This window comes from Colletotrichum truncatum, assembly GCF_014235925.2.
Source record: "Colletotrichum truncatum strain CMES1059 chromosome Unknown Contig_0020, whole genome shotgun sequence".
In the NCBI taxonomy this organism is placed as follows: Eukaryota; Fungi; Ascomycota; class Sordariomycetes; order Glomerellales; family Glomerellaceae; genus Colletotrichum; species Colletotrichum truncatum.
In genome coordinates this window covers 10593-34057 of record NW_027222417.1, presented here as the reverse complement: position 1 = coordinate 34057, position 23465 = coordinate 10593, and the positions used below count along the sequence as shown (strand labels likewise).

Genomic DNA, 23465 nt, shown 5'->3' with positions numbered 1-23465 from the left:
CTCATGGCACTCTTGTGTGATTGTACAGCCGAGCATTGTGTCCTGGCTGGCCTGTGTTAAAAAGTGGTAACTCTACTTCGCAGCTTCTGTGCCCTGTAGGTTGTGGAGATTTGGATTCGTGCATATGGCGACATAAAAGTCTCAAACGACCAGCGGCAACCATCACCACTAGATCGTCCTAGATACCATACAGCCCTGCATTCACATCCCGGATGAGCGACAGGGCGGTGCCTGCTAAGAGTACACGAATCGAGAGGCCAGATGCATCTCTGGCCGAAGGTCCGTTAAATCCGGTAGCGGACATAAGACTTCAACAGCAGTAGTAGTGGGCGTGCCCCGCCCCGGTAGTAAAGTAGAAAAGCCCCTGGGGGCTTCCTCTCTTTTCACCATGGAGAACGTAAAGCAGAAAAGCCCCTGGGTGCTTTTCCCATTCTCGTAGTAGAGAGTCAAAGTAAAAAAGCCCCCGGGGGCTTTTCCCATTCCCATAGTAGAGAGGCAAAGTAAAAAAGCCCCTGGGGGCTTCCTCTGTTCTCACCATGGAGAAGGTAAAGTAAAAAAAGCCCCTAGGGGCTTTTCCCATTCTCGTAGTAGAGAGTCAAAGTAAAAAAGCCCCTGGGGGCTTCCTCTCTTTTCACCATGGAGAAGGCAAAGTAAAAAAGCCCCTGGGGGCTTCCTCTCTTTTCACCATGGAGAACGTAAAGCAGAAAAGCCCCCGGGGGCTTTTCCCATTCTCGTAGTAGAGAGGCAAAGTAAAAAAGCCCCCGGGGGCTTCCTCTCTTTTCACCATGGAGAACGTAATGGAGAAGGTAAAGCAGAAAAGCCCCCGGGGGCTTTTCCCATTCTCGTAGTAGAGAGGCAAAGTAAAAAAGCCCCTGGGGGCTTCCTCTGTTCTCACCATGGAGAAGGCAAAGTAAAAAAGCCCCTGGGGGCTTCCTCTCTTTTCACCATGGAGAACGTAAAGTAAAAAAGCCCCCGGGGGCTTTTCCCATTCCCATAGTAGAGAGGCAAAGTAAAAAAGCCCCTGGGGGCTTCCTCTGTTCTCACCATGGAGAAGGCAAAGTAAAAAAGCCCCTGGGGGCTTCCTCTCTTTTCACCATGGAGAAGGTAAAGTAGAAAAGCCCCCGGGGGCTTCTTCTGTTCTCGCCATGAAGGAGGGAAAGTAAAAAAGCTCCCGGGGGCTTCTTCTCTTCTTACCATGGAGAAGGTAAAGCAGAAAAGCCCCTGGGGGCTTTTCCCATTCTCATAGTAGAGAGGCAAAGCAGAAAGGCCCCTGGAGCGCTTTTCTTGCCCCTCTTATAGACAAGGTGTAGCAGAGGACGGAAAGCGAACTCATATTACCTTATCACTAATCTCTTTAGGTAGCACCTTATTTATAAGTGAGTAAGGATAAGTCATACCTAGATAGTAGTAATAACTCTTTTAATCATATAAACCGTAATCATCTAACAAAAGTATTATATATAGTAAGAGAGTATGTTAAGAGTAAAGAGTGAAGAGGTAAGCAATAGGATATAGGAGGAGGATAGGAATAAGAACGAGAAACTAAGGGATAATATTCAAGAATGAGAAATGACGTATAGCATTAACGGAGTATCTAATCCTCCGAGAGAGGGCGAGAGTAAACACAAGAAAGGGATAATAAGGGACCACTAGGCGCGGTTTATTCTTCGTACGGCGCTAGGGCAAGCTGCCAGGGTGGGGGAACAGAACGTAAGTAATACGCGTCTACGTAGAGCTATTGATTTCTCAATATATATCAGTCCGACGCTAGAAATTAGAACTAAGAAAATAACTTATCTTATATCGAGATATTATAAATATCATCCTGTTCTAGCTGCTTTACGTCGAATCAAGGCGAATGAACGAGCCCGAGAGCTGAGAGAAAGAGAGAGGGTTGGGGTGGGAAGGGAGAGATTGAGAGAGAGAGGACGCGAACGACGAGTAAAAATGGCAAGGATGGCTGCAAACATGTTGGGTGACGGCGGGAGGAAGGGAGCCACACATTCCGGCACTATATTACATAAGATGATCCATATTACATAACAACGACAAGCTTATGTAATGCCCAAGACTATCGCGACAACGGCCTCACAAGCGTCTATCACGAAGGAGTAATCTAGAGAAGTCAGCCGTATATAAAGCTAACATAAAACACCTAAACTAAGAAAAATCATGGTTGAATGAGTATTTACATATATACTATCAATTTGATATAAATAATAAACAGCTCCCTGCCACGTAGAACCGTGAATAAATTTTTTATCTTCTATTTTATTACTAATTAAATCCAGTAGATATATAAAAAGACTGTTGGCACTTTACCACCCCAACGATCTCATAGTACTAAGAGCTCATACTAGTAAGCCTAGGAGTAAGTATTTTCTATAGCTAGTAGGTCTAAAACTAAAAGACATATAGTTACTAGCCGGGGGAGTACTTAAGGGAATCTAAACCATAAGAAAAGAGTCCGTAGGTAAATAAATGTATTTACTAATAATTATTCTTTATCTTTAATAGACAAACCTAAATATCTATGGACGCCTTCTACATAGGCTATTATATGCTAGCCTATCGTAAGGCTTTGGTATAAATATTCCTATGGTTTATAGAAGTTGATCCCTACCTGTAGTATTATGCGTATAGATAGACTAAGAGTAAACATCAGGATTAGAAGGCTATACGCAAAGTTTAATAATACTCCGATAGAAAAGCTATTATCTGATCTTAGGGCTCTCCCTTCGATAACAGTTCCAACAGAAGTACTAAAGTGTTACGGCCAGCTATCTGACAGTAGGGTTCTGCTAACAGAAGGTGCAGTAAGAGACTAACACTGGTTCGTAGAGGTCGTTCTGGTAGATCGTAGGGTTAGGGTAAGGTGATCAGTCTTACACTATGGTAACGAGGTTCTTAGTATTCACAATACTGAGAGGTAAGCTGAAAGTCATTCGAGGATGAATCACAAGTTGATTGCTGAAGAACTATCTAGAGGGCTTGAGCAGATACTCAAGTCCTGGTCTATATACAAGTCCCGTTTCCCAATGTCTTGGAGAGTCTATAGAGTCGCTCGTCGACTCTATCGACTCTCTTCTGATTGGTCCTTTACAGGAGTCTACAGAGTCGCTCGTCGACTCTGTCGACTCTGTCCTGATTGGTCGATTGTCACGTGACTTGTAACGTAGTTCTTCCTTGCCGAGAGGTTTACCCTTGTTCCCGTGATCCTACGTACATATGTCCTGTCGTAGCCGCCCGACCCAGTGGGTCTGTTAAGTGCATCTGACGGGTCGTAACATCAGGTCTCCCCTCGATGGTCTTGTCCTCAAGGCCAACATAAGTAGGTCGTGGCTTCCCAGGTTGGGGAGTCGTCAATCGTGCTTCCTTGTTTATTCATAATGCTGACATCATGTCAGGTCGCGTTCAAAAATCCAAATCAAAGAACCCTGTGGCTTATAAGGAACTTAGCCAGCTTGTCGATTTGTTCGGGTTCATCATGCCTGTCCCTTGTTCCGGTTGCGCGGCTGCCGGTGTCGACTGCGTCGTTTCCGAAGTTAATTCTTCTCGTTGTTCGCGTTGCGTTGCCGATAAGCATTCTTGCGACATTCACGGTCCTTCCGCGGCTTCCCTCATTCGGGTTCGGCAACAGAAAATAAAAATTGATGATGAGCTTGAGAAAGCTGAAGAAGAGCAGTTAGCTCTTATGGCGAAGATTCGTCGTTTACGAAGGCGTCGCAAGGACATCAATCGTGAGGCGACTGATCTCATTCGATCTGGTTTGCGGCGTGTGGAGGAGGTTGAGAATGAGTATCGTTCCGAGGTTCTTGGTTTGCAGAGTGCTAGCTCGGAAACTGTGGGTGCACTTCATTCCCTGGGTGCTATTGGCGTTGTGGATTGGTCTGGCGTCGGTTTGGACGACTGGGGTCCAGAGACGTCCTCTGGTGCCAGTATTGTTGGAGTTCTTCCTGAGCGTGTTCCAGGTTCTTAGCTGGTTCCCACGAATCGTCTTCGTGTCCATAGTTTTTCTACTTAATGAAGTATTCTGTTGTTTCGTCATTCCTCCGGTGGTCTAGAATGCGTTCTACTTCGTATTCGGTGTCATCTGTTTCCACAATGATGCAGTCTTCGGTGTGTGTACCGTCCGGTGCTGGTTCTAATAATGAGACGTGAAAGACTGGGTGACATTTCATTGTTTCCGGTAGTTTCAACTCGTAGTTGACTTCGGAAATTTTCTTCGTGATTTCGAAAGGTCCTAGTTTTTTGAAGTCGAGTTTGTCGCTAGGTCGTTTCGTTTTGATGTTTCGCCGTATGAGGTAGGCGCTACCTCCCTCTTTTAGGGGTGGGCCTCTCACCCTATGTCGGTCGGCGTGTTTCTTCATTCTTTGCCGTACGAATTCGAGTTCTTGGGGTAGTTTTTGTTGGATTTCCTTAAGTTTCTTGATGTCTGCTACTGCTTTTATCGCGGCAGAGCCGGTTCGGGGTTCTCCATAAGCGGTAGGGTTGAATCCATAGTTGAGGAAGAAAGGTGATTCTCGCGTGCTTTCTCCTATTGAACTGTTGTATGCGAACTGTGCGGTTGGTAACAACTTGACCTAGTTGTCCTGGTCGTAGTTCACATAACTCCTTAGGTACGTTTCCAGGATCTGGTTGATTCTTTCCGTTTGTCCGTCGGACTGCGGGTGGAAGGCAGTGCTGAGGCTGTGCTTTGCTCCGAGCTGCGAGATCAGGGATCTCCAGAACTTGGACGTAAAGACTGATCCTCTGTCTGATACTATTTCCTGGGGCAGGCCGTGTTGGCTGACAATGATCCTGAGAAAGGTGTATGCTAAGTCTTCTGCCGTGCTTGATTCCAAGTATGGTATGAAATACGCGTACTTCGTGAATCTATCTACAACCACTAGTATACTGTCGTACTGTACTTTAGTGAGTGGTTCTCTCGATTTTGGTAGTTTGACGATAAAGTCTAGAGAGATTGAGTGCCAGGGTGCTGGTGGTGCTGGCAATGGTTGTAATTCTCCATATGGTTTGTGTCTGCTGGGCTTACTTTTTGCGCAGACTTCGCAATCCTTGATTGCGTCAGCGACGTCTTTTCTTGTTACTCGCTTGTCGTGGTGTTGTCTAATTCGTTTCCAGGTTTTCGTAACTCCTTGGTGACCGTGAGCGGGTGCGCTGTGTATCTCCCTGATCTGGTCGTGTGTCATTCTTCCAGTCGTGCTGGTCTTGACACGGTCGCCGATCATTAAGAGTTTCGCGGCGGGTACGAGGTCGCCATTGTCTTTTTTGAGGATAACCTGAGTTTCTTCTGGGACTTCGTCCTTGTAATCGGGTCTTCGGCTGAGCGCGTCTGCTCTGCCGTTTTCTGATCCTTTCCTGTAGATGATTCTGAAGTTGAATTCTGAGAGGAATTCTGACCATCTGATTTGTCGTTTGTTGAGCTCTTTCGAAGTGGTGAAGTGTGCCAGATTCTTGTGATCCGTGTACACTTTTACTTCGTACTTTGTTCCTGATAGTTGGGGTCTCCATTCTTTGAATGCGTCGATAATTGCCATAAGTTCCTTATCATGGATCTGGTAATTCAGTTCAGGTCCTTGGAACTTCCTTGAAAAGAATCCACAGGGGTGTAGGACTCCGTTCTCGTCCCTTTGGCCTAGCTGCGCTCCTTCAGCTTCGTTCGAAGCATCCGTTTCGAGCTCGAAGGGCTTCTCAGGGTTCGGAATCTGGATGACGGGTTCCGATGTGACCTTGTCCTTGACTTCTTGGAACGCTTTCTGTTGTTTGTCTGTCCATTCCCAAGGTGCATTTTTCTTAGTGAGTTCGGTAAGAGGCAATATCGTTTTGGAGTAGTCTTTGAGGAATTTTCGGTAGAAGTTGACAAATCCTAAGAAGGATAGTATGTCCTTCGGGTTTTCTGGTGTAGGCCATTCTTGCACAGCCTTGATTTTGTTAGGGGACATCTTGATTACGCCTGGCGTGATTGTGAACCCTAAAAATTCTACTTCCTGTTTGTGAAACAGACTCTTCTCTGGTTCCACAAGTAGCTTCGCTTGTTCGAGTGCTTTGAGAATCTCGTGGACATGCTTCTTGTGTTCTTCCAACGTTTTGGAGAATATAAGGATGTCGTCGAGGTACACAACAACAGACTTGTCCAGATATTCCCGTAGTACTTGGTTGATCATAGTTTGGAATGTAGCCGGTGCGTTGGTGAGTCCAAATGGCATGACTAACGTTTTAAACTGTCCTCTTCTCGTTCGGAAGGCTGTTTTCCACTCATCTCCTTCTGCAATTCGGATAAGGTTGTAGGCTCCTTTAAGGTCCAAGGCTGTGAACCATTGGGCCTCGTAGAGTAGGTCTCTTAGTTCCGATATGAGGGGCAGTGGGTAACAGTCTTTGATCGTAATATCGTTGAGTCGTCGATAATCGACACAAAGTCGTTTCTTCCCGTTCTTCTTTGGTACGAATAGTACGGGGTATCCTGCGGGTGATTTCGAAGGTCTGATGAATCCTTTCGCAAGATTTTCGTCAAGCCATTCGTCTAAGGCTTTCATTTCTTCTTGGTTGAGTGGGTATATTTTGTTAAAGGTGGGTTCGTGTCCTTCCTTAATTTCGATCTTGTGATCCCACTTGCTGTGTTCCGGTAATCCGGTCTCGAGTTCTGGTGCAAAGAGTTTGCTGTAGACCCTGTATTCAACAGGTATCTTTGACATTGGATCTTCCGTGACTTTGTCAATCGTCGTGGCTGCTAGCGTCCTAGTGCCAATGTCTTTTATCCTTAGCATCAGGCGTGGTCTTGCTCTGGTTGCTGCTAGTAATCCGCATGAGGCCTTCGTCGAGTGCTTCTCAGAGGCTGGATTGAATTTTATTCGGCCGGTAACCCAATCGATTTGTGGGTTATGTCTTCGTAGCCATGGAATTCCGAGGATAACGTCGTGGTTTCCTATCTCCGTGATGTCGAGGCTGATAAGCTCCTGATGGCCATGGTAGAGCAAAGGGAGTTGCGCTGTCTCCTGATCAATGCTGCCTCCGCCATACTCGACTTCTTTCCCTTCCACATTCCTTAGTCGGTAAGGGTTTTGCTTCTGATTCCATGGTATTTCTCGCTGTTGCACTATTCGGGGTGCGATAAAGTTTCCTTGGGCTCCTGAGTCTATCAGGACCTGTGTGGTGTATCCGCCCAGGTTTACTGTGATCTTCATTTGTGCGTCGTCGTCGAATGTAGCACATAGGGACTTGCTGGGGGAGCTCGCCATGTGTCCCGGACAAGGCGGCTCTCCTAGTTTTTTGAGTAGAGGGCCTTCTCGCCCTTCTTTCGGTCTCTGCCGAGGTTACTTTCTCTGATTCCTAGACGAGGTGGGCTGGGCGTCTCGCCGTCCTGTCCTTGCTTGTCTAGTTCTTGTTGTCGGAATCTCCAACTTTCGCTTTTTGGAATGTAGTGGAGTTTGCATAGGTCTTCCCTGCAATTCCACCAGACTCCCGTGAAGTGGTTCACACACTTCTGAGGGTATTCGACGCTGGGTCGTAGGAATGCTATTCCATTGTTGTTGGTTTTCCATTCTCCGGGTTCTCCCCGTACTTCCCAATATGAGAGTTCTTGTTCCTCATGGGCTCTGCGGATTCGCAGTTCTTCTTTTCTTTTGGGGTATAGTTCGTTTTCTGCTTTCTTTGAGAGATGGTAGGCGCAGTGATCGAAGATGCAGTAGATCCATGCTATCTCCTTGTGTTCTCTGTGCTGTGTCGTAATCCTGGGATCGTCTTCCAAGAATATTTCTTCATCCCGGGTTTGTGTGATTGTTGTAGGGATTTTGTTATGATATTCTTCTGCATGGAAGGCGATCTGTTGGCAGTCGTCTTGGGGGTCGATGTATTTGTATTCTAGTACTTCCTTAATTTTTTTCCATTCTGTCGAGATGGTGTTCTTCTTCTGCGTCTTCCGGGTCGGTATCGTCTATCGACGTTCCTTGTGGACGTACTTCCGCCGAGGGTGGTCCGTCTACGACGTCTTCAGCCCATTCCGAGATGGGTTGAGGAGTAGCGCGGGTTCTTTGTGGCAATTCAAAGGTCGAGTCGCTGGCTACCGTGGTATATGGTGAGCTCCATCGTTGGCTTAGGTTGTCCTTTGCTTGGTATACTCGGGTCTGGGTGCTGGCGTCCCTGAATTGTTGTTGTCTCAGCATTTCATCCAATTGCTCGGTGGCTTTGCGGGCGTATTTGCTGGCTACCGCGAGGGTTCGTTCCGTCTTTCCATCGTTTTGGGGTCGGTAGACAAATTGGGTTGCTTTGTACTTGAGTTGATACTGTCCTCGGGTGTTTCCGCGTAGTGCGATGCGGCGGTCTCGGGTTTTCCGCATGTGTTGGAGGGTGTCTCCAACTTCGCTGTTGTTTCGAATTTGCATCGTGTAGTTGATGGCGTCTTGTATCCGTTTGATGGCTGTCTCGTTTTCTTCTTCGAGTTTCCTGGCTTCTTCTTCTGAGAGACTTTCCGGGGTGTTTACTTCATTCGTCTGTCGATAGTTGGCGAGGCGTGGGATGTCCCATAAGAGTCCCGGTTGGTACACAATGCTACCATCTTGGAAGGCGTTGTTGAGTTCCGCGGCCTTCTTCGCTTGTTCCCAGTCGTCGAGTGGCTCTTGTCGCTGCTTAGTGTAATCCGGTCCACCGGTGTATCGGTCTATCACAGCAATGGCCTTGGGTATGTTGGTGGTGTCGTATCCCGATCGTCCTGCTGGGTTTTGAGGGTACCATCCACTATTCTCTTTTGCATGCCTGTGCGTAGTGCAATCATTGTCATAGCAGGCTGTCCATCCCTTTTCTTCGTGGCTAGGGATTTTGGTTGCAGCGTTGGCTTGCTTAGGGGTTGCCGTAAGTTTCTTAGGCTGTATGCAGTGTCTGGCCATGTGTCCTGGCTTGTCGCAGTTGTAGCATTTGAATTCTCTGCGTCTGGGTTTGTCTTTTTGCGCGACGCTCAGGTCTATGGGTCTACTGTGTTGTCCATGTGCGGTGCTCTGCTGATTGTTGTTCCTGTTGTTCTGGTTTTTGTTGTTGAACTTGTGTTGAGGTTGCTATTGGTATTTCTTTCCTGAGTTGGCTGTTTGACGTTTTTCTCCTTTTTCCTTGCGTCGTTCAAACAGTCGGTTGTTAATCTTAATGGCGTATTCGACATAATCAAGGAAGCTAGGTGGCGTGTCCACTTTGGCCATTTCGTCCTTGACGTCGTCCTTGAGACCCTGGTAGAAAGCGAAGACTTTGCTTTCGTCGGTCATGTCGAGTCTGGCTGCGAGTCGTCGAAATTCTGCAGCGTACATTGTAGCTGATTTGTTTTGTCGTAGGCTCGCTAGTTCTCTTTCTGCTTGTCTTTTCTCATCGGGGTCTAAGAAGAGAGATTGAAGGGCTTTAACATATCCACTGAAGCTGAAAAAGATGTCCTTCACTTCTTGACTGTATCTCTCGATAGGGGTGTCCAGCTATTCTTGTTGGAGGGGTTCGAACTAAGCGAGGGCCTTCCCTCTCAAGAAGGTGGCGGCGTGGACGACACGTTCGGTATCGTTCTGGAACGTGTTGATGTGGAAGGCTTGGTAGGTCCGTATCTGTACTAAGTATCCTTTGAGCTGTCTAGGGGTTCCGTCGAAGGTGGTAGGGGTGTTGAGCTTAAGGCGTTCTCTTCCTTCGACAGGAGCTGATATGACGTTCGCGGCAGCTCGAAGGGTTGTGACTTCCTTCTCTAGTTCTTTGGTGCGGCGGGCTTGTTCCTGTAGCTCCTTGAGGGCTTTGACGTTCTGGTTGAACAGGTTTTTCATTTCCCTGAGCTCGTTGTTGTTCCGCTCAAGTTGCCGCTTAAGTTCTTCATTGTCGTCATCGCTATCGGATTCCTCCTTCATTTCCTGGTCTTGAATCTCTTGGGCCAGATTCTGGGGAATACGTCTCTCGGACGTGGACGAGGTTCCAGGAGTAGGGTTTTCGGTAGTTCCGTGCGAAGACATCTTGTCTTATACTGTTCGTTAGTCTCAAAGGGCAACTTACTGAACAGGAGCAATCAAAGTGTTACGGCCAGCTATCTGACAGTAGGGTTCTGCTAACAGAAGGTGTAGTAAGAGACTAACACTGGTTCGTAGAGGTCGTTCTGGTAGATCGTAGGGTTAGGGTAAGGTGATCAGTCTTACACTATGGTAACGAGGTTCTTAGTATTCACAATACTGAGAGGTAAGCTGAAAGTCATTCGAGGATGAATCACAAGTTGATTGCTGAAGAACTATCTAGAGGGCTTGAGCAGATGCTCAAGTCCTGGTCTATATACAAGTCCCGTTTCCCAATGTCTTGGAGAGTCTATAGAGTCGCTCGTCGACTCTATCGACTCTCTTCTGATTGGTCCTTTACAGGAGTCTACAGAGTCGCTCGTCGACTCTGTCGACTCTGTCCTGATTGGTCGATTGTCACGTGACTTGTAACGTAGTTCTTCCTTGCCGAGAGGTTTACCCTTGTTCCCGTGATCCTACGTACATATGTCCTGTCGTAGCCGCCCGACCCAGTGGGTCTGTTAAGTGCATCTGACGGGTCGTAACAGCCTGGCTGTAAAGGGGCCTTCTTTGTACGGTCCTGTGATAGATACCAATGACTACCAGCAGTTAAGATAGTTTCTGTACCACGGTCTGAACGAATAGTTTGTGGCATAATACCCCGTGATAGAAGTGTAGATAGATATTGGGCTAATACAGAACGGGCCGTATGTGCAGAAAACCCAACGTAAAACCACACAATATAACGGGAGTATGCATCGATGCTAGCATATATCTCAAACCCAAACGGAAGTAGTTTATCATATGCATCGAGTGACCATATAAAGTTTGGACCTGGCGTAGTCCAACCTTTCCGCCGGTATCGGATCTCTTTCAGTCGGTTTGCAACTTCCTCGGGAAAAACTGTACGATATGCTTCATATAAGACCGAGCGGCTAATAATATGGCCACGTTGGCGCATATATGTAAAGAGGAATTCTCGGCCAAAGTCTCGTGTAACGCGTGCTTCATCACTTGTTGTAGAGGCAAGGAAGTTTACAGCTTGGTGAAATGCTGCTTGAAGCTGCTCGGGGGTTTGACGGCGCCATAGTTTGTGGCATTTTCGAATATCTTCTAAGCCACGTTGTGAGACTGTGAAGCCTTCCGTCCGTAAGCATAAAAGAATATCTAAATCGGATAGCCTATGATCAAAGAAGAGCTGGAAGATACGTTGTAGTAAGGCGCTGGAAAATTCTGTACGGACTTCGCGGCGGAGGTTTAAGCTTTGTAGGAAACGTTTAAATGTTGACGGAGAGACCTGAATTTGGAATGATTCGGAAAGATATGTAATTATATTAGAATAAGTCCAGCCATTCTGGAACTTTTCAGTAATAATAGATTGAAAAGGGGTAAGGTCGATACGTGGCCGGCCAGCCATGGTGAGGTGCTGCAATAGTCCATACGGAGATTCACGAGGGAGAACGGGAAAATACAGATGTTGGCAAAGAAATACGAATTGGGTATCTTAAAAAAAACCTAAAAACGCAAGGGTACGGACAGTCCCACGCTTCTGTACAGGGGTGCCAAACCCTGTACAGAAGTGCCCGACCCGCAAACCAAAGTTACCAACCGTAAACGCCTGTATCCATCCTCCCATTCCTGTAAGTATACCTATCGTTTCTGTACGCCGGATTCCCGATTCCATACGCCTTGGTAGGCATCTGTAGCATTGTGTAAATGCATGTTCACGTCATCTCCAGTTGTTGTACGGTCGTGTAGGATTTTGTAAGGTCCTGCTTAGTCGTGACAAAGCTCGATCTCGATGTTTTCGTTCTCATCTGTACATAACTGTAGTTAGCAAAGATGTACAGACGGCACCAGACATGTACGATAACGTACCGTACTTAACATCAGCGAGCTTGTCTGCGACAGAAACTAACGCATTTCTAATGAGTCGTATGTGCTTGGGCTTAACGCCACGGACCGCGTTGAGAAAGTCATACTCCGCACGGGAGACGCACAACTTCTTACTGCTCGGGGCGGAAGTGTAAATCTCTGCGGCAGGTCGCTTCGAGGGGGACGGGGCTGTATAGAATAGATCAGATTCATGTTTAGTTGTGTACAGGTTGGGACGAAACTTACCGAAGCTGCAGTTGGAGGCGCCGGAATTGTATGTACAGTTGGCGCAGCTAGCATAGCCGTCCAGAACAACACAGGTGTTGTACGGACCATTGCCCTTGATGCAGTTCTTGCACTGGTCCTTACCCTCGCGCGCATTTCCGTACACGTGCATAAGGAAAGAGTTGGCATTCTGCGCACGCTTGTACTCAAGCGCTTTTTTCTGACGTCTTCCGTTCTTGACCGCAGAGCGAACATCGATCAAGTTACGGGCCTATACAATATGTAAGCAAAAGAGTAAGGTACGTACGGGGGTGTAAGGAGACTATACCTCCGCTTCCTCATTGTCCAGAATGTTATTAATGAGAGTGTTGCTGGCATGAGGAATACCATCTGTAACAAGTTAGTACAATATTGTAGGGGAATTACAGAAGTGTACATACGGGTGAGGTAGTAGCCGGTTCCGAGAGCATGAGTGTACATAGAGGGTAGCTCGGCGGGCAACTCCGTAGGAATCTTTATGTCTCCGATCTTATCCGGCACGAGCTCGGCAGCCAGCTCCATGTCCTGAGCCATGATGTACGGTAGTGTAAAGTGATGTCGAGTGTCGTTCGGGATTGTAAGGATGTTGTAGGATGTTGTAGGATGTTGTAGGATGTTGTGAAGCTTTGCTGGAAAACTGTACGTAATGTGACGGGGGCGACGCCTGGCGCCCGGGGATGTGCGAATCTGTACAAAAGCTAACAGTTAGCAAATGATTGTACAGAAATGTACAAAAGCTCAAAAAATCGGAAAAAAAAATCAAAAATAGAGAAGACAAAAGAAAACGGAAGTGTAACAAAGGATAAAAACTGAATCTCTGTAAAACAGTGTAGAGAGCGCTGTAAATTTCTGTACAGTAGGGGTCACATACCTAAACTCTGCTTGGCGTGGGGAAAAGGAAGAAGTTCTGGGCCCCACTGAATTCCTATTTATTTGTCGATTTGGGCGCACAGACCATGCACCTAATCAACCGGAACCGGAAGATCTAACCTCCGACGGATTATTGTAGAGCCTCGTAGGGGGCTGTGGTTCTATGTAGTAAACCCTTATTTCCTAAAAGGGCAAATACCCACCTAGAAATGTACAAAAACAAAAATCGTTTTACGCGAGATTACATATGTTTACGCTTATGGGGTGTTCCTATCACTACCTTGAATTTTGACCCAGTGCGCCCTGCGGACTGCCGTAACACTCCTAAATATATTACCAAGAGAACTAATCTCGATCCTATCAGCTGATTCTCAAGCAACGCTCATGCTTACTCCAAGGGCTTGAACTAGGCATCGTATGTTGTCATGTGTTTAAAACTTAAAGCACTTAAATTACTCCTTTAGTCAAATAAGGGAATTCTTGGGTAGAAGTAGTGGGTCGTACCAGTAGCTGACTCTGTTTAACACTGAATTTACTGATTTTAGGAAAGTCAAGTTGATTTACCCAAGAATAGCCAACAAACTCAAAACTGATTGGTAACAGTCGACAAACCTTATTTCCGTGAGGGAAATATGTCTTGTAAATAAGTATGATGTGATGTCTGACGAATATATATAGGTCAATTTTAGACCTTAAATGCCACTGATCCGCTGTCTTTCATCTAAATTTTGTTCATGTCATCCCATTCATCCATAAACCGCAACAACTCTAAGTAATCGGTACCCTGCTATCACAATGAAAACTACTCAGATCTTCGTCGCAGCTGTGCTGACCTTTGCGACAGCTTCATTTGTAAGCCGCCTGACAGTCCAGTCGATAAGTTCAAGGATAATATTGACCTTAATGTTACCCTAATGTAGGCTGGTAGATGCGGCGAGCGCGGCGGATGCATTGATCAAGGTCCCGGAGGACAGACGATTTTAGACTGCACTTCCGGTAGCTGCGACGGCAAGTCCGGACAAGCCTGTAGCATTGTTGGCACTACAGCAGTAAACTGTCCTCGGTAGTTGCACTGCGGAACGGCGGGCAAGTCATCTGGAACATAGACTTTCACCTAAGAAAGCATGGATGAAATCACAGTTGTTTTTAAAAATGGAAGCAATATAGCATATAGAAGCAATTTATCTACCGCTAAGACAAAATAGCCTCCTAATAAATTGCTTGGCTCTGACTCCCTGGCTCCAGCCATGAGGGTGCAACATGTCTTTACTTTTATTTCGTCTTCGTCCTACGTGTTACCGTATCGTCTGCCAAATCAGGGCTCTCGATATCGACTCTATTAGTTTAACACAACGGGGCCGACCTGAAGGCAGCTCCAAGGGGCCAGGCATTTCATTATACAGAGACGGATTAACCTGAATGGCTACAAAACGGCACACCTATCTTAATTTCTCCTGTCTATCCCTACCTAAACGGCTACCAACACCAAAGCAGTTCCTGATTCGACCTTTCATCATGTTTGCAATAGCCGAATGGACTTGAAAAGCTAAGATACATATACTTGAAAACCTGTATCATCGTCCTTCTTGTTTCTTTTTACCCTGTTCTTCATCTCTTCCCCTTTAGTTGCATCCACCTAATCAGGGGGCCCCTTTATATGCCATGATACGCGACATACCATGCTGCTTCTTTTCAATGCTTGCCGACAATTGCACCGTGATGCCTTCCAGATGTCCTGATACCTCACTTAGCCTCTCTTTTATCTTGCTCATCTCGCCGGACGACTGGCCGTCGAATTCATCCTCTTGTGACAGCAATGATTTGTGACTCTCGACCAAAACGCTGACTTCCTGCAGAACATCTAGCGCAGCGCTTATGTCCTACAAAGCTGCCCGTATCTTCTTAAGCTCTGCTTGATAAAAGTCCTGTAGTTCGTGGGCTGTGCGGTTCTGCCAGGCTGCAAACGAGTTTGAAATTTCCTCAAACGACTCAAATGCGCTCTGGGTCTGGGTAGCCAAATCAATGGATTCAGCACGGTCGACCACAGGTTCTTTGCCTGGGCTAGGGACAAGACAGTCCCAGTCCTTGGTTGAGACTCCCAGGAAAGCCGCTAAAATGAAACGCCAAAGACTGAAGTTGAGATCTGGACGAAAGGGCCACTTGGTGAGGATGTGCATGCACGTGGCAAACAAAAACACACCACAGTCGGCGCCATCACTCTGCACTCCAGGGTTGAACCCTGGGTCAGGCACCCGCATGTGTGAGGGCGTCTTTGAGAGGTAAAGCCCGATAAACTTGGCTGTCGTCTCCTTAATGACAGTAGCTGACTGTGCGGTCGGGTTTGGATCGTATAACTGGATACGCTTGGCAGCATAGCGGTCTTCGCTTTTGAGGATAATAACGAGAGCGCAATGGCCTTCCTCGACATGCAGGGCTAGGACGACCAGGCTAGTCCTCATCACTCTCTGCGCGGTCTGCACCCAGGACTCTGAATTATTGGCGTCTATGTTCTGCAGTTCGATACTGCTGACGAAGACTGCTCCCACGCTGCTCAAGATAAAACCTAGAGCCTTGTCAAGCCATTCTCCTCTAATGGATGATCCAGGTTGCAGAAGCTTTTCCGGATCATGCGGCGGCTGTTCGGTGCAACGTCTCTTTCTGGCTGGTGATTCGCAAGACATGACGAAACGTGTAGACGTGGATAAAGAGGTCTTGCGCTTCCCGCGGCGTTGTATTGTCACACTCTCTCCAAGTGGTGGAAACTCGAAGTCGGTGTTGTCGTTGTAACCTATGCCTGGAGGCTGTGGCTCGTCGTCGTCTTCTTGATCCTCGAAACCGTATGGGTTGAACCAGTCATTCCCTTCGTAGGGCTGCTCTTGATCGATTTCAGTGCTCCAGTCTGGCTGAGGGTTTTCTAAGAGATTGGAAGAATCGAATAATGCTGGGCTTGATGTAGACGACTCAGCTATCAATTGCTGGCGACGGGGTGCTTCAGGTGATGATATGTAGCCTTCCTCCGCCTCCGGCGAGAGACTTTCCGTGCTTTCAACTGTTTGAGCTTCGAATTCTTGGTTTCGTTCTTCGTGTGGGGTCTCGGGTGGTTGTATGTCACTTTCTTCCGTTTCTGGACTTCCTGTATTTCCAACCGTCTGAGTCTCCAGCCTTTGGCCTTGTTCTCCACTGTTGGAATCTTGTTCGGCTTCCTGGCTCAGCTCTTCTCCCAGATCCTCAGGCGGATGAGGAATCGACACTTCTTCCGAGTCTTGAGGCTGATGAGGCTCCTGCTGTTGTCCCAAGTCGCAAGTGTAACTATCGACGTCTTTCTCTGGAATACTAGCCTCACTGGCCTCGCTGGCCTCTCGTGTCTTTCTAGGGCGACCTCGGCGTCGGACACTGGGAGTTCCAATTGGTGGCTGGGTTTGAGCGATGGCCCTGGTCACGTCAGATAGTGTGATGCCAATCCTCTTGGTGTTTACGCCGGACTTTTTGGCTGTGCGTGTTTCGCTGCGGCGCTGGGCGGCGCACTGGTGAAGAAGGTTAATGGAGTCGTCCCACCTAGGGCACGCAAGAGCGAGCGCACGAAGGGAGCGGAAGAATTCCTCGCCCTGTTGGCCGTAATCGTATGCGATGAAGAACAAGAGGCACGTTGGAGTGACGCCCCAGTCTTTGGCGCTGTTTCGTAGATAAGCCTGGTTTCTCGATGACTTGACGTGAAATGGGCTTCCGTGGTCGGAAAAAAGAGCAGGAAGAATTCCTTGGACGACGTGGTGCGGCAGAAGCCGTCTAATTTCGGTCGGGTCTTTGTTGTATGGTGGTTGCAAAGCTGTGTTCTCGCAGTCTCTTAATCGAGGGTAGATGGAGTTGAGGTGGTGGATCGATGCTTCAAGTGAGACGCAGAGAGTGTCGACGAGCGCCTTCAGCTGTGAGGTAATGCCGTCGTGATGGTTTTCCGAACTAGGAGAAGACATTTATAAACCGATAACCCTCCGCCATGACAGTTGATTGTGTGTGAGATCAGCCGTTGTGGTGGTCTTGGTTAAGAGAGAAAGAAAGATGATGGCGTTGCTTGGGGTGTGTGTTGGGGTGAGACTCGTTAATTGCGGAAGGAACTCACCTCGTATTCTTGCCGAAGTGTCAAGTTCTTAATTACGAGCTGCTCTTTCCATACGAGGAGGGTCTTGGAGCAGCCAATGTCATGAGTTAATCTAGCAGCTCCACAGCAGGCAGCAATGTTTAAGAAAAGAGCCACTCCAACTCTACTCATTGAGTCTCTCTAGATATGGTTTTTAACCATTTTCAAAGAAGAAGCGGTTGCAGCCTGCTAGACAACAACCCCTGGGGCAAACATCAATCATCATGTGTTATTTGAGAACTAGACAGGCGGGGCATAAACACGCCAATGTCATGCGTGCGTGCGAAATGAATTGTTTATGGATCTCGTATTATGGATTGAGAATGTTTTGTTCCCGGGAGTTCTTATGGTGGCTAATGTAGTGGCTGTCACGTTCGACAGTTGGACACGCCGGAGTGTAAGGAGCCTAGTCGTATTCTGCAGGGCCGTTTTTACGATGCGGGTCCCTGAAGCCCCACCCCCACACTGAGAATCACACTGGACAGTGCCTGACGTCATTGCGCATTTGGAGCTTTGGGTGCGTTAAGGAGTCACGCAAAAAATGTCCTCCACTAGCAAAGGCCGAAGATAGACCTCTGACCCTTGCTGAACTCACATATCGGGCTTTACTGACTGCCGAAAAAAGGTAACAATGAACAATGGTTATACAACACACACACCTTTGAAACTTGGAACAATGTTCATGCGCTGCTTTGTAGGGGTTCCCGCCGTCGCAACGCTGAACTCAACTTGGAGAAGCTACGCCCTGCTCAAACTCATCTGCGAACCACTGTTCGCAATGCACTGACCTTCGTAATTCATCTTCAGTTGATTCATAAACCCAAGTGCTACGGTAGATCCCGGCATTTGGCGCCCCGTCTCACTTCAATTGACAGCTCGAGATAGCTTACAAGTAGCTATCACAGCTCTCCCATAGCGTCCTGGCCGCCCTTCAAGCACATCAGCGTCAGAGACGCAATGCCGCTGGGCACATGCCCGATTTCGCATAGCCGCTTCGGGAGACGAGGCCTAGGTGTACGCTTCACCGAATTGGCGAGCTTCCTTAAAAATCCATCCCTCCTGCCAGGCACTACCCACAACCGAGGCCGACCTGCCGTCGTTCAGCGAGCATTGGTGCTCCAAAGGGCATCGTGGTAGCGCGCAGCCAGTAGAAGCTTGCTGACAATGGTGCTGAACGGAACTATGACCGGCTCGGGAGTCGCAGTATCAATGGGAGTCGCAACAACGACAGGGTTCGTAGTATCACTAGGAGTGGAGGTATCAATAGGGTTTTCGATTTGTCCGTGGTCGAGGGTGCTGCAAAGCAAGCAAGAGATTAGTATTCGTGACGCAAGGCGCAAGAGGATCAGGGCTCAGGATATACCCATCATCAACATACTCCTCGCCAAAAAAGTACGAGGGCTCCAAGACGACGTTGTCGTCAGGATCGTCAAGAGGAGTCCAGTCCTTGGCGCAAACAACCACTCCAGCCCGCATCACCTAGACGCTGACATAGCATTGATTGAGATTGTGTAATATGTCGCTGGCCGGCTGGATGGGGTAGTGCAGCTTAATAGCGATAACGGCGCTGGTGTACGTCTCGTTGAGCAAGTAGTGGTAGCGGTCGACAAGGCCTTCAAGGTCGGCAGGATGCGAGAGTGCAACCTCGAGTGCGACGCAGGGGAACTGGATCTGAGCAGGAGCATCAGCCGTCGAGGTCGGCCCCAATTCAAAGACGCGCCAGCTTGCATCGGGGTGCAACTGGCCGTTCTTGTCGCTAAGCGGGATTGAGCTGGTACCCAGCTTCAGCAGTTGATCGGCTCGGAGGTGGAGCGCGCTGCAGGCTAGGGTATGCACAAGGTTGCTGAGAGAGACGGCGAAGTGAGTGTTGACGTTGAGCTCGTCCATCTTGAAGCGGGCAGTGCCGGCTGAGAGGTTATACTCGAGTTGAAGCTTGTGGAGGGGGACACAACAGCTGCCCTTCTCGTCGTGGTCACCGAGGCGAGTAACAAAGCGGCGCAGGAGCGAAGGAGGGAGAGAGAACTGATTCGAGTTCGCATGGCCGCCGGGAAGAAGCGGGTGGCCTTTGGCTAGGCTGTGAGCGAGTTGACAGAGTCGTTCAAGAAGAGCTTCCTGTTCTTCGACGTTGAGGGCGTCAGATTCTCTGCTGCCGAGGGCAACGGCAAGGGCGGACTGGATAGAAAATGTGGTTGTTAGTGACGGGTTCTCTGTGTAAGATGAAATACCGGAAGATGAAGAGAAAACCCTGCTTCTGGAGTTTTCGTTTCACTTATTCCACCCAGAAAGAGGCCAGAATAGAGCAGGGGAAAAACTCAGACGATAGATATCAGTTGGAGAGCATTGGAGAGCATCGAAGCTAACGATACTCCCCATTATCGTGGCGAACGTGACTTACCTGGTCGTGCGACATTCTTGTGTCAGTGGTTGGTTTATGAAGGCTTCTGTTCAGCGCGTGATTGTATGGCGAAGATATTCGTGCCAGAGCTGAGGCATTGCCTTTGGTGATGAGAACAAGACCGTGATGTTTTTGTGAAGTTGTTGGTGTTCTGTTGGGTTGTATTACTGGAAGGAGCAACAAAGAGAGAGCTCAAGTGGGTCATAACGGCTGCCTGCTCTGTCACGTGCCTGCAGGACCTCATGTTTGTTCTTTCCCATCCGTTTGAGTCCCGGCTGGAGCGCCCTGTTTCGTCTTCATCTTGCTCGTCCTAAGATAAGATACCAACGCTCAGCTATTCAAGCTCTGATACCTTAGCCGCAGCTCAGGCTGATGAAAGTGCAGGATGTGATAGCCCTTACATTTTCTTCGAATCTAGCCTGAGCTTAAGGGAAGCTGAGCTTCGATTCAGTGTCTTCCTTGGTTTCCTTATGAGATGGTAGCCGTTTCGGGTATCATTCACAGTCCTAACCATGATGATACCCGGAAATTAGCCATTCCTACCGAAAACGTTGATGCTAGACCTGAAAGCTGGCAGCACACATAGCGGAAGGCGTAGCTCTTGCAACCTATTCTGGTAAAGATGAGTCACAGACTATTAATAGTGAAAGAAATATCTAAAACCATGCCGGTGATCTGAAGGCAAGATTTGCAAGTTCCTGAGATCTAGAAACCGCGAGACTCAACTAAAATATCACCCTCAACCACGATCAATCGCAGGCGTTAAAGCGGAGCCCGCAATGGAATATCAGATACAGATGTCCGTACTCAAAGGGATAAGACAATGTGAGTTTATCCCTGCCATGGATAGCGGGCGAGATAGTTCAACTCGCAGGTATCAACAGATTTCTTTGTCGCTTCGAGTCTTAATGTAATGTCCAGGGCGTTTTGCTGTTTCGCAGGTGGTGATGGAGGTTGCAGTTGGCTTGCAAATAAGTCATAATAGGGGGGACTGTACGCCCTAGGCTTTCAGATGCCTGCTCGTAATTTTCTCACTGAAAATTACGACACAGGTAGCTCAAAGCGCCGCACAATGACACCTTTTGAGCTTACATAATGCTGTGACCAACACCTCTGGCTTCGCCTGCCTGCCACTACCTGCCTCACCTCCTATCCTTCCACTGCAGGCCTTGTTAGTTCAACCGCTACTTTAACTCGCCGCCCTGACTATTTTTCATTTTTATATTAATTGTCATCCACCTGGTCGGGAGGATATGGTATCCGTCTCTGATAGACATCCTCAACCAGGCCCGTTCTAACACCCCCCAACACTCACCACTCTACATCGACGCCGGCTTCAAGCAGAAGGATTCTAAGACAACCTTTGACTTCATTAAGGGTTGGTCCATGTCTATTTCGCTGTAATTCTTCTCCCAGAAAACTCTATCCGCACTAAATCTTCTTGCTTGCTCTTCAAGGTCTTGGCGATCTGGCTAACTCTAAAGACCAGCATTGTCAAGCTATCTCAAGGCACAATTTGAGGGTTTCGACGAAGCATGAGAAGAGCCTGTCAGAATCCTCACCACCTAGAACGACGTAGTCAGCTTTCGAAGCAACGTCCGCAATTTAAAACCATCGGGCAAGATCGCCGACGCCGCTGTTCCCGGTAACAGCCTGCCGATGCCAAAAAACAAGCAAGTATTACTATAAAATCACCAAGACAGCCCAAAAGACGCCGCAGAATGTGACCCGCGGTAAAAGGTTTGCAATGAGCGGGAAAGAATCCAGCCCCCGGCCAGCGTGAAGAGTCAGACGTCTTCCTTCATCATTGAGAAACCTTTGAAACAGCAACAAGAGCCTCTGCTGATGTTGTCGTAACGTTTTTCCCATTCCCACCTATCAAGTTCCGAACATCAACTCGTTTACAACAATCGAAAAGGATCATTTAAACAAGATCCAGAATCCTTTCCAACCACACAGGCAGAGGCTTCCCTGATGTTTCAGCTGGAGCTGATTCTTATCGGATCACGCTCAATGGAAAGTGGGAAACTACCCATGACACTTCGGCACCAGCCCCCGTATTTGCTTCGATCATAGCGCTGATCAACAGCGAGCGCATACATGCAGGTAAAAGATCTGTTGGGGTTGTGAACCCGCTTCTGTATGGAAATCCGGATGTGCTCAACGATATCGTAACGGGAGCGAATGAAGGACGTGGAGTTGAGACGTTTCTAACTGTTCGTGGTTGGCATGCAGTGACGGGTGCGTAGTCCGATTTATGAGCGAATGCGACGTCTATTTATGAGCTTAACATGAGGTTGCTTCCTAATCCATAATACTCAAAAATAAACAGCAGATGGCTTGATATTCTCACTAAATAATGCAATTTTTGAGGAAAGCACAAAAGTCGGATTCTCAGATTGAAAATCGCCCGAGACCCCGAGGCTCTTAGAAAAGCTGGCCGGATATCGGCCATAATGCTGCAGCAGAATGGCCAGCGAGGACTTAAGATATTGGGGAGGCGCTAAGGATTGCGGTTTGATGAGCCAACCCCTTCTATGTAGCTAGCATATCACATGGAGCGAAATTGCGGGTAGAACGTTAATACTTGACATAAGACAACCAACGATGGTGGCTAGAACGAGACATATTCCGACTGGTCTGGGTAAGACAGCTGTGAATATGTAATCAGCGATACTCGCAATATATTTTAAACTATCCGCACGTTTTGAGGTGGTTTCAGACATACATAGTGGTAGAGAAAGAAAGGTTGGAGATGAGGCTGAGCCATGGTGGGCGAAGCCAGTGTTTGCTAAATAAATTGCAGAAATGTCTGTCCCAGATAGCTTACTAGATATCAGTACCTGATTGATTGCAAGAAGACAAAAGGGTCATGATAAGAACGGTTTTGATGCCAATTTCTCGCAGCGATTGTGTCGCTAAACACGATTCACAACGTCTTTCCCCGTTTCTGGTGGCTATATCTCACCATACAGCTGACCATGTAGCTAAATGTTAGTATCTTTTCATATTCCTGTTTCCGCATTGTCAAAGTTCCCTATCTTGATCTCTGTAGAACCCCACCTTATGCGTTATGAGAGACCCAAGATAACCAACACGCTGTTGGACGGCCTTCATTTGCTCGCAAATACCTTCCTATATCAAATTGTGCATAAATCCACTTTCAGCACCCTTGCTCCGTTGCCAATTGACTAGGTCCTAGATCCTATCAGGCAGCTCTTCAATTGCCCGCGGAGGCCCTAACAAAGTTCCCACAAATGCTTTGCTCGCTTAATATGTCTTATCTACACTTACTTATAGATGCGTGACCATTAGTCCAAAGACCGGCCATTCCGAGCCTCACCGGTTTCGGAGAAGCATTCTCCACATCGAGCTACGTGGTGCGACCAAGTGGTGAATGGTGTTTGCATGCTCGAACATTCGTTTATAGGTTCATTAATCTCTGCATCATCAGCAGGTGAGCCGCAGTGACTGGGCGCACAGTACCTAGGATATAGAGTAACCAGCCATCACACCTTATTCAGATGTTTAGTTAATGAGACTGTAGACTCTGCACTCTGCTAGAGACAATGTGTAAAGGAAGCTTGAAGAAATTCGTGAAAGAAGTGTCTTTGGTACGCCTTCAGTCAAGCCTACGTCGGATGGACATAGGTGGTTGTCTTGGCAGCGTGGCAGGGCACCTCGCAATAACAATGACCATTCAGGTGATCGAATGACAGATGATGAAAACGACAATCGAATAGGCTGTTTTAAATTATGATTTATTTTATCATGGCAACACCAAGTCAACTAATTATGTTAAAGGATGCCTCCAACAAAATTTCGCTTTATATTCAGAGGCAATCCGAGGCAGTATTATCTCTACCATTTTATCCTCTCGCTAGCTAAATAAACATCGGTACTATCTATTGTGTACTCGTAAAACTAACCT

The 23465-nt window shown here is 47.7% G+C and overlaps 8 protein-coding genes across 8 annotated transcripts; 1 reads left to right on the top strand and 7 right to left on the bottom strand.

The window, feature by feature from the left end:
- Nucleotides 1–3400: 3400 nt before the first annotated feature.
- On the top strand, nucleotides 3401–3979 carry CTRU02_215782 (uncharacterized protein; the record flags this gene model as incomplete). Its single annotated transcript, XM_070206566.1, has 1 exon — nucleotides 3401–3979. One exon carries the CDS (start codon nucleotides 3401–3403, stop codon nucleotides 3977–3979), a length of 579 nt encoding a protein of 192 aa, XP_070059733.1.
- Nucleotides 3980–7871: 3892 nt separating this feature from the next.
- CTRU02_215781 (uncharacterized protein) lies at nucleotides 7872–8882 on the bottom strand (the record flags this gene model as incomplete). Its single annotated transcript, XM_070206565.1, has 1 exon — nucleotides 7872–8882. The coding sequence occupies one exon, from the start codon at nucleotides 8880–8882 to the stop codon at nucleotides 7872–7874; it is 1011 nt and encodes a 336-aa protein (XP_070059732.1).
- A 165-nt stretch (nucleotides 8883–9047) lies between these two features.
- CTRU02_215780 (gag protein) lies at nucleotides 9048–9185 on the bottom strand (the record flags this gene model as incomplete). The annotated part of the gene is made up of 1 exon (XM_070206564.1): nucleotides 9048–9185. The coding sequence occupies one exon, from the start codon at nucleotides 9183–9185 to the stop codon at nucleotides 9048–9050; it is 138 nt and encodes a 45-aa protein (XP_070059731.1).
- Nucleotides 9186–9473: 288 nt separating this feature from the next.
- CTRU02_215779 (reverse transcriptase domain protein) lies at nucleotides 9474–9965 on the bottom strand (the record flags this gene model as incomplete). Its single annotated transcript, XM_070206563.1, has 1 exon — nucleotides 9474–9965. One exon carries the CDS (start codon nucleotides 9963–9965, stop codon nucleotides 9474–9476), a length of 492 nt encoding a protein of 163 aa, XP_070059730.1.
- Nucleotides 9966–10527: 562 nt separating this feature from the next.
- CTRU02_215778 (uncharacterized protein) lies at nucleotides 10528–11415 on the bottom strand (the record flags this gene model as incomplete). Its single annotated transcript, XM_036733330.1, has 1 exon — nucleotides 10528–11415. A coding segment is annotated over one exon (888 nt), but the record flags the coding sequence as incomplete, so codon positions are not given.
- A 359-nt stretch (nucleotides 11416–11774) lies between these two features.
- CTRU02_215777 (uncharacterized protein) lies at nucleotides 11775–12671 on the bottom strand (the record flags this gene model as incomplete). Its single annotated transcript, XM_036733331.1, has 5 exons — nucleotides 11775–11815; nucleotides 11877–12062; nucleotides 12120–12369; nucleotides 12427–12488; nucleotides 12539–12671. 5 exons carry the CDS (start codon nucleotides 12669–12671, stop codon nucleotides 11775–11777), a joined length of 672 nt encoding a protein of 223 aa, XP_036574962.1.
- A 2216-nt stretch (nucleotides 12672–14887) lies between these two features.
- CTRU02_215776 (uncharacterized protein) lies at nucleotides 14888–16975 on the bottom strand (the record flags this gene model as incomplete). The annotated part of the gene is made up of 1 exon (XM_036733333.1): nucleotides 14888–16975. The coding sequence occupies one exon, from the start codon at nucleotides 16973–16975 to the stop codon at nucleotides 14888–14890; it is 2088 nt and encodes a 695-aa protein (XP_036574964.1).
- Nucleotides 16976–18239: 1264 nt separating this feature from the next.
- Nucleotides 18240–19549, bottom strand: CTRU02_215775 (uncharacterized protein; the record flags this gene model as incomplete). The annotated part of the gene is made up of 4 exons (XM_070206562.1): nucleotides 18240–18435; nucleotides 18518–18585; nucleotides 18631–19311; nucleotides 19535–19549. 4 exons carry the CDS (start codon nucleotides 19547–19549, stop codon nucleotides 18240–18242), a joined length of 960 nt encoding a protein of 319 aa, XP_070059729.1.
- Between the last annotated feature and the right edge of the window lie 3916 nt (nucleotides 19550–23465).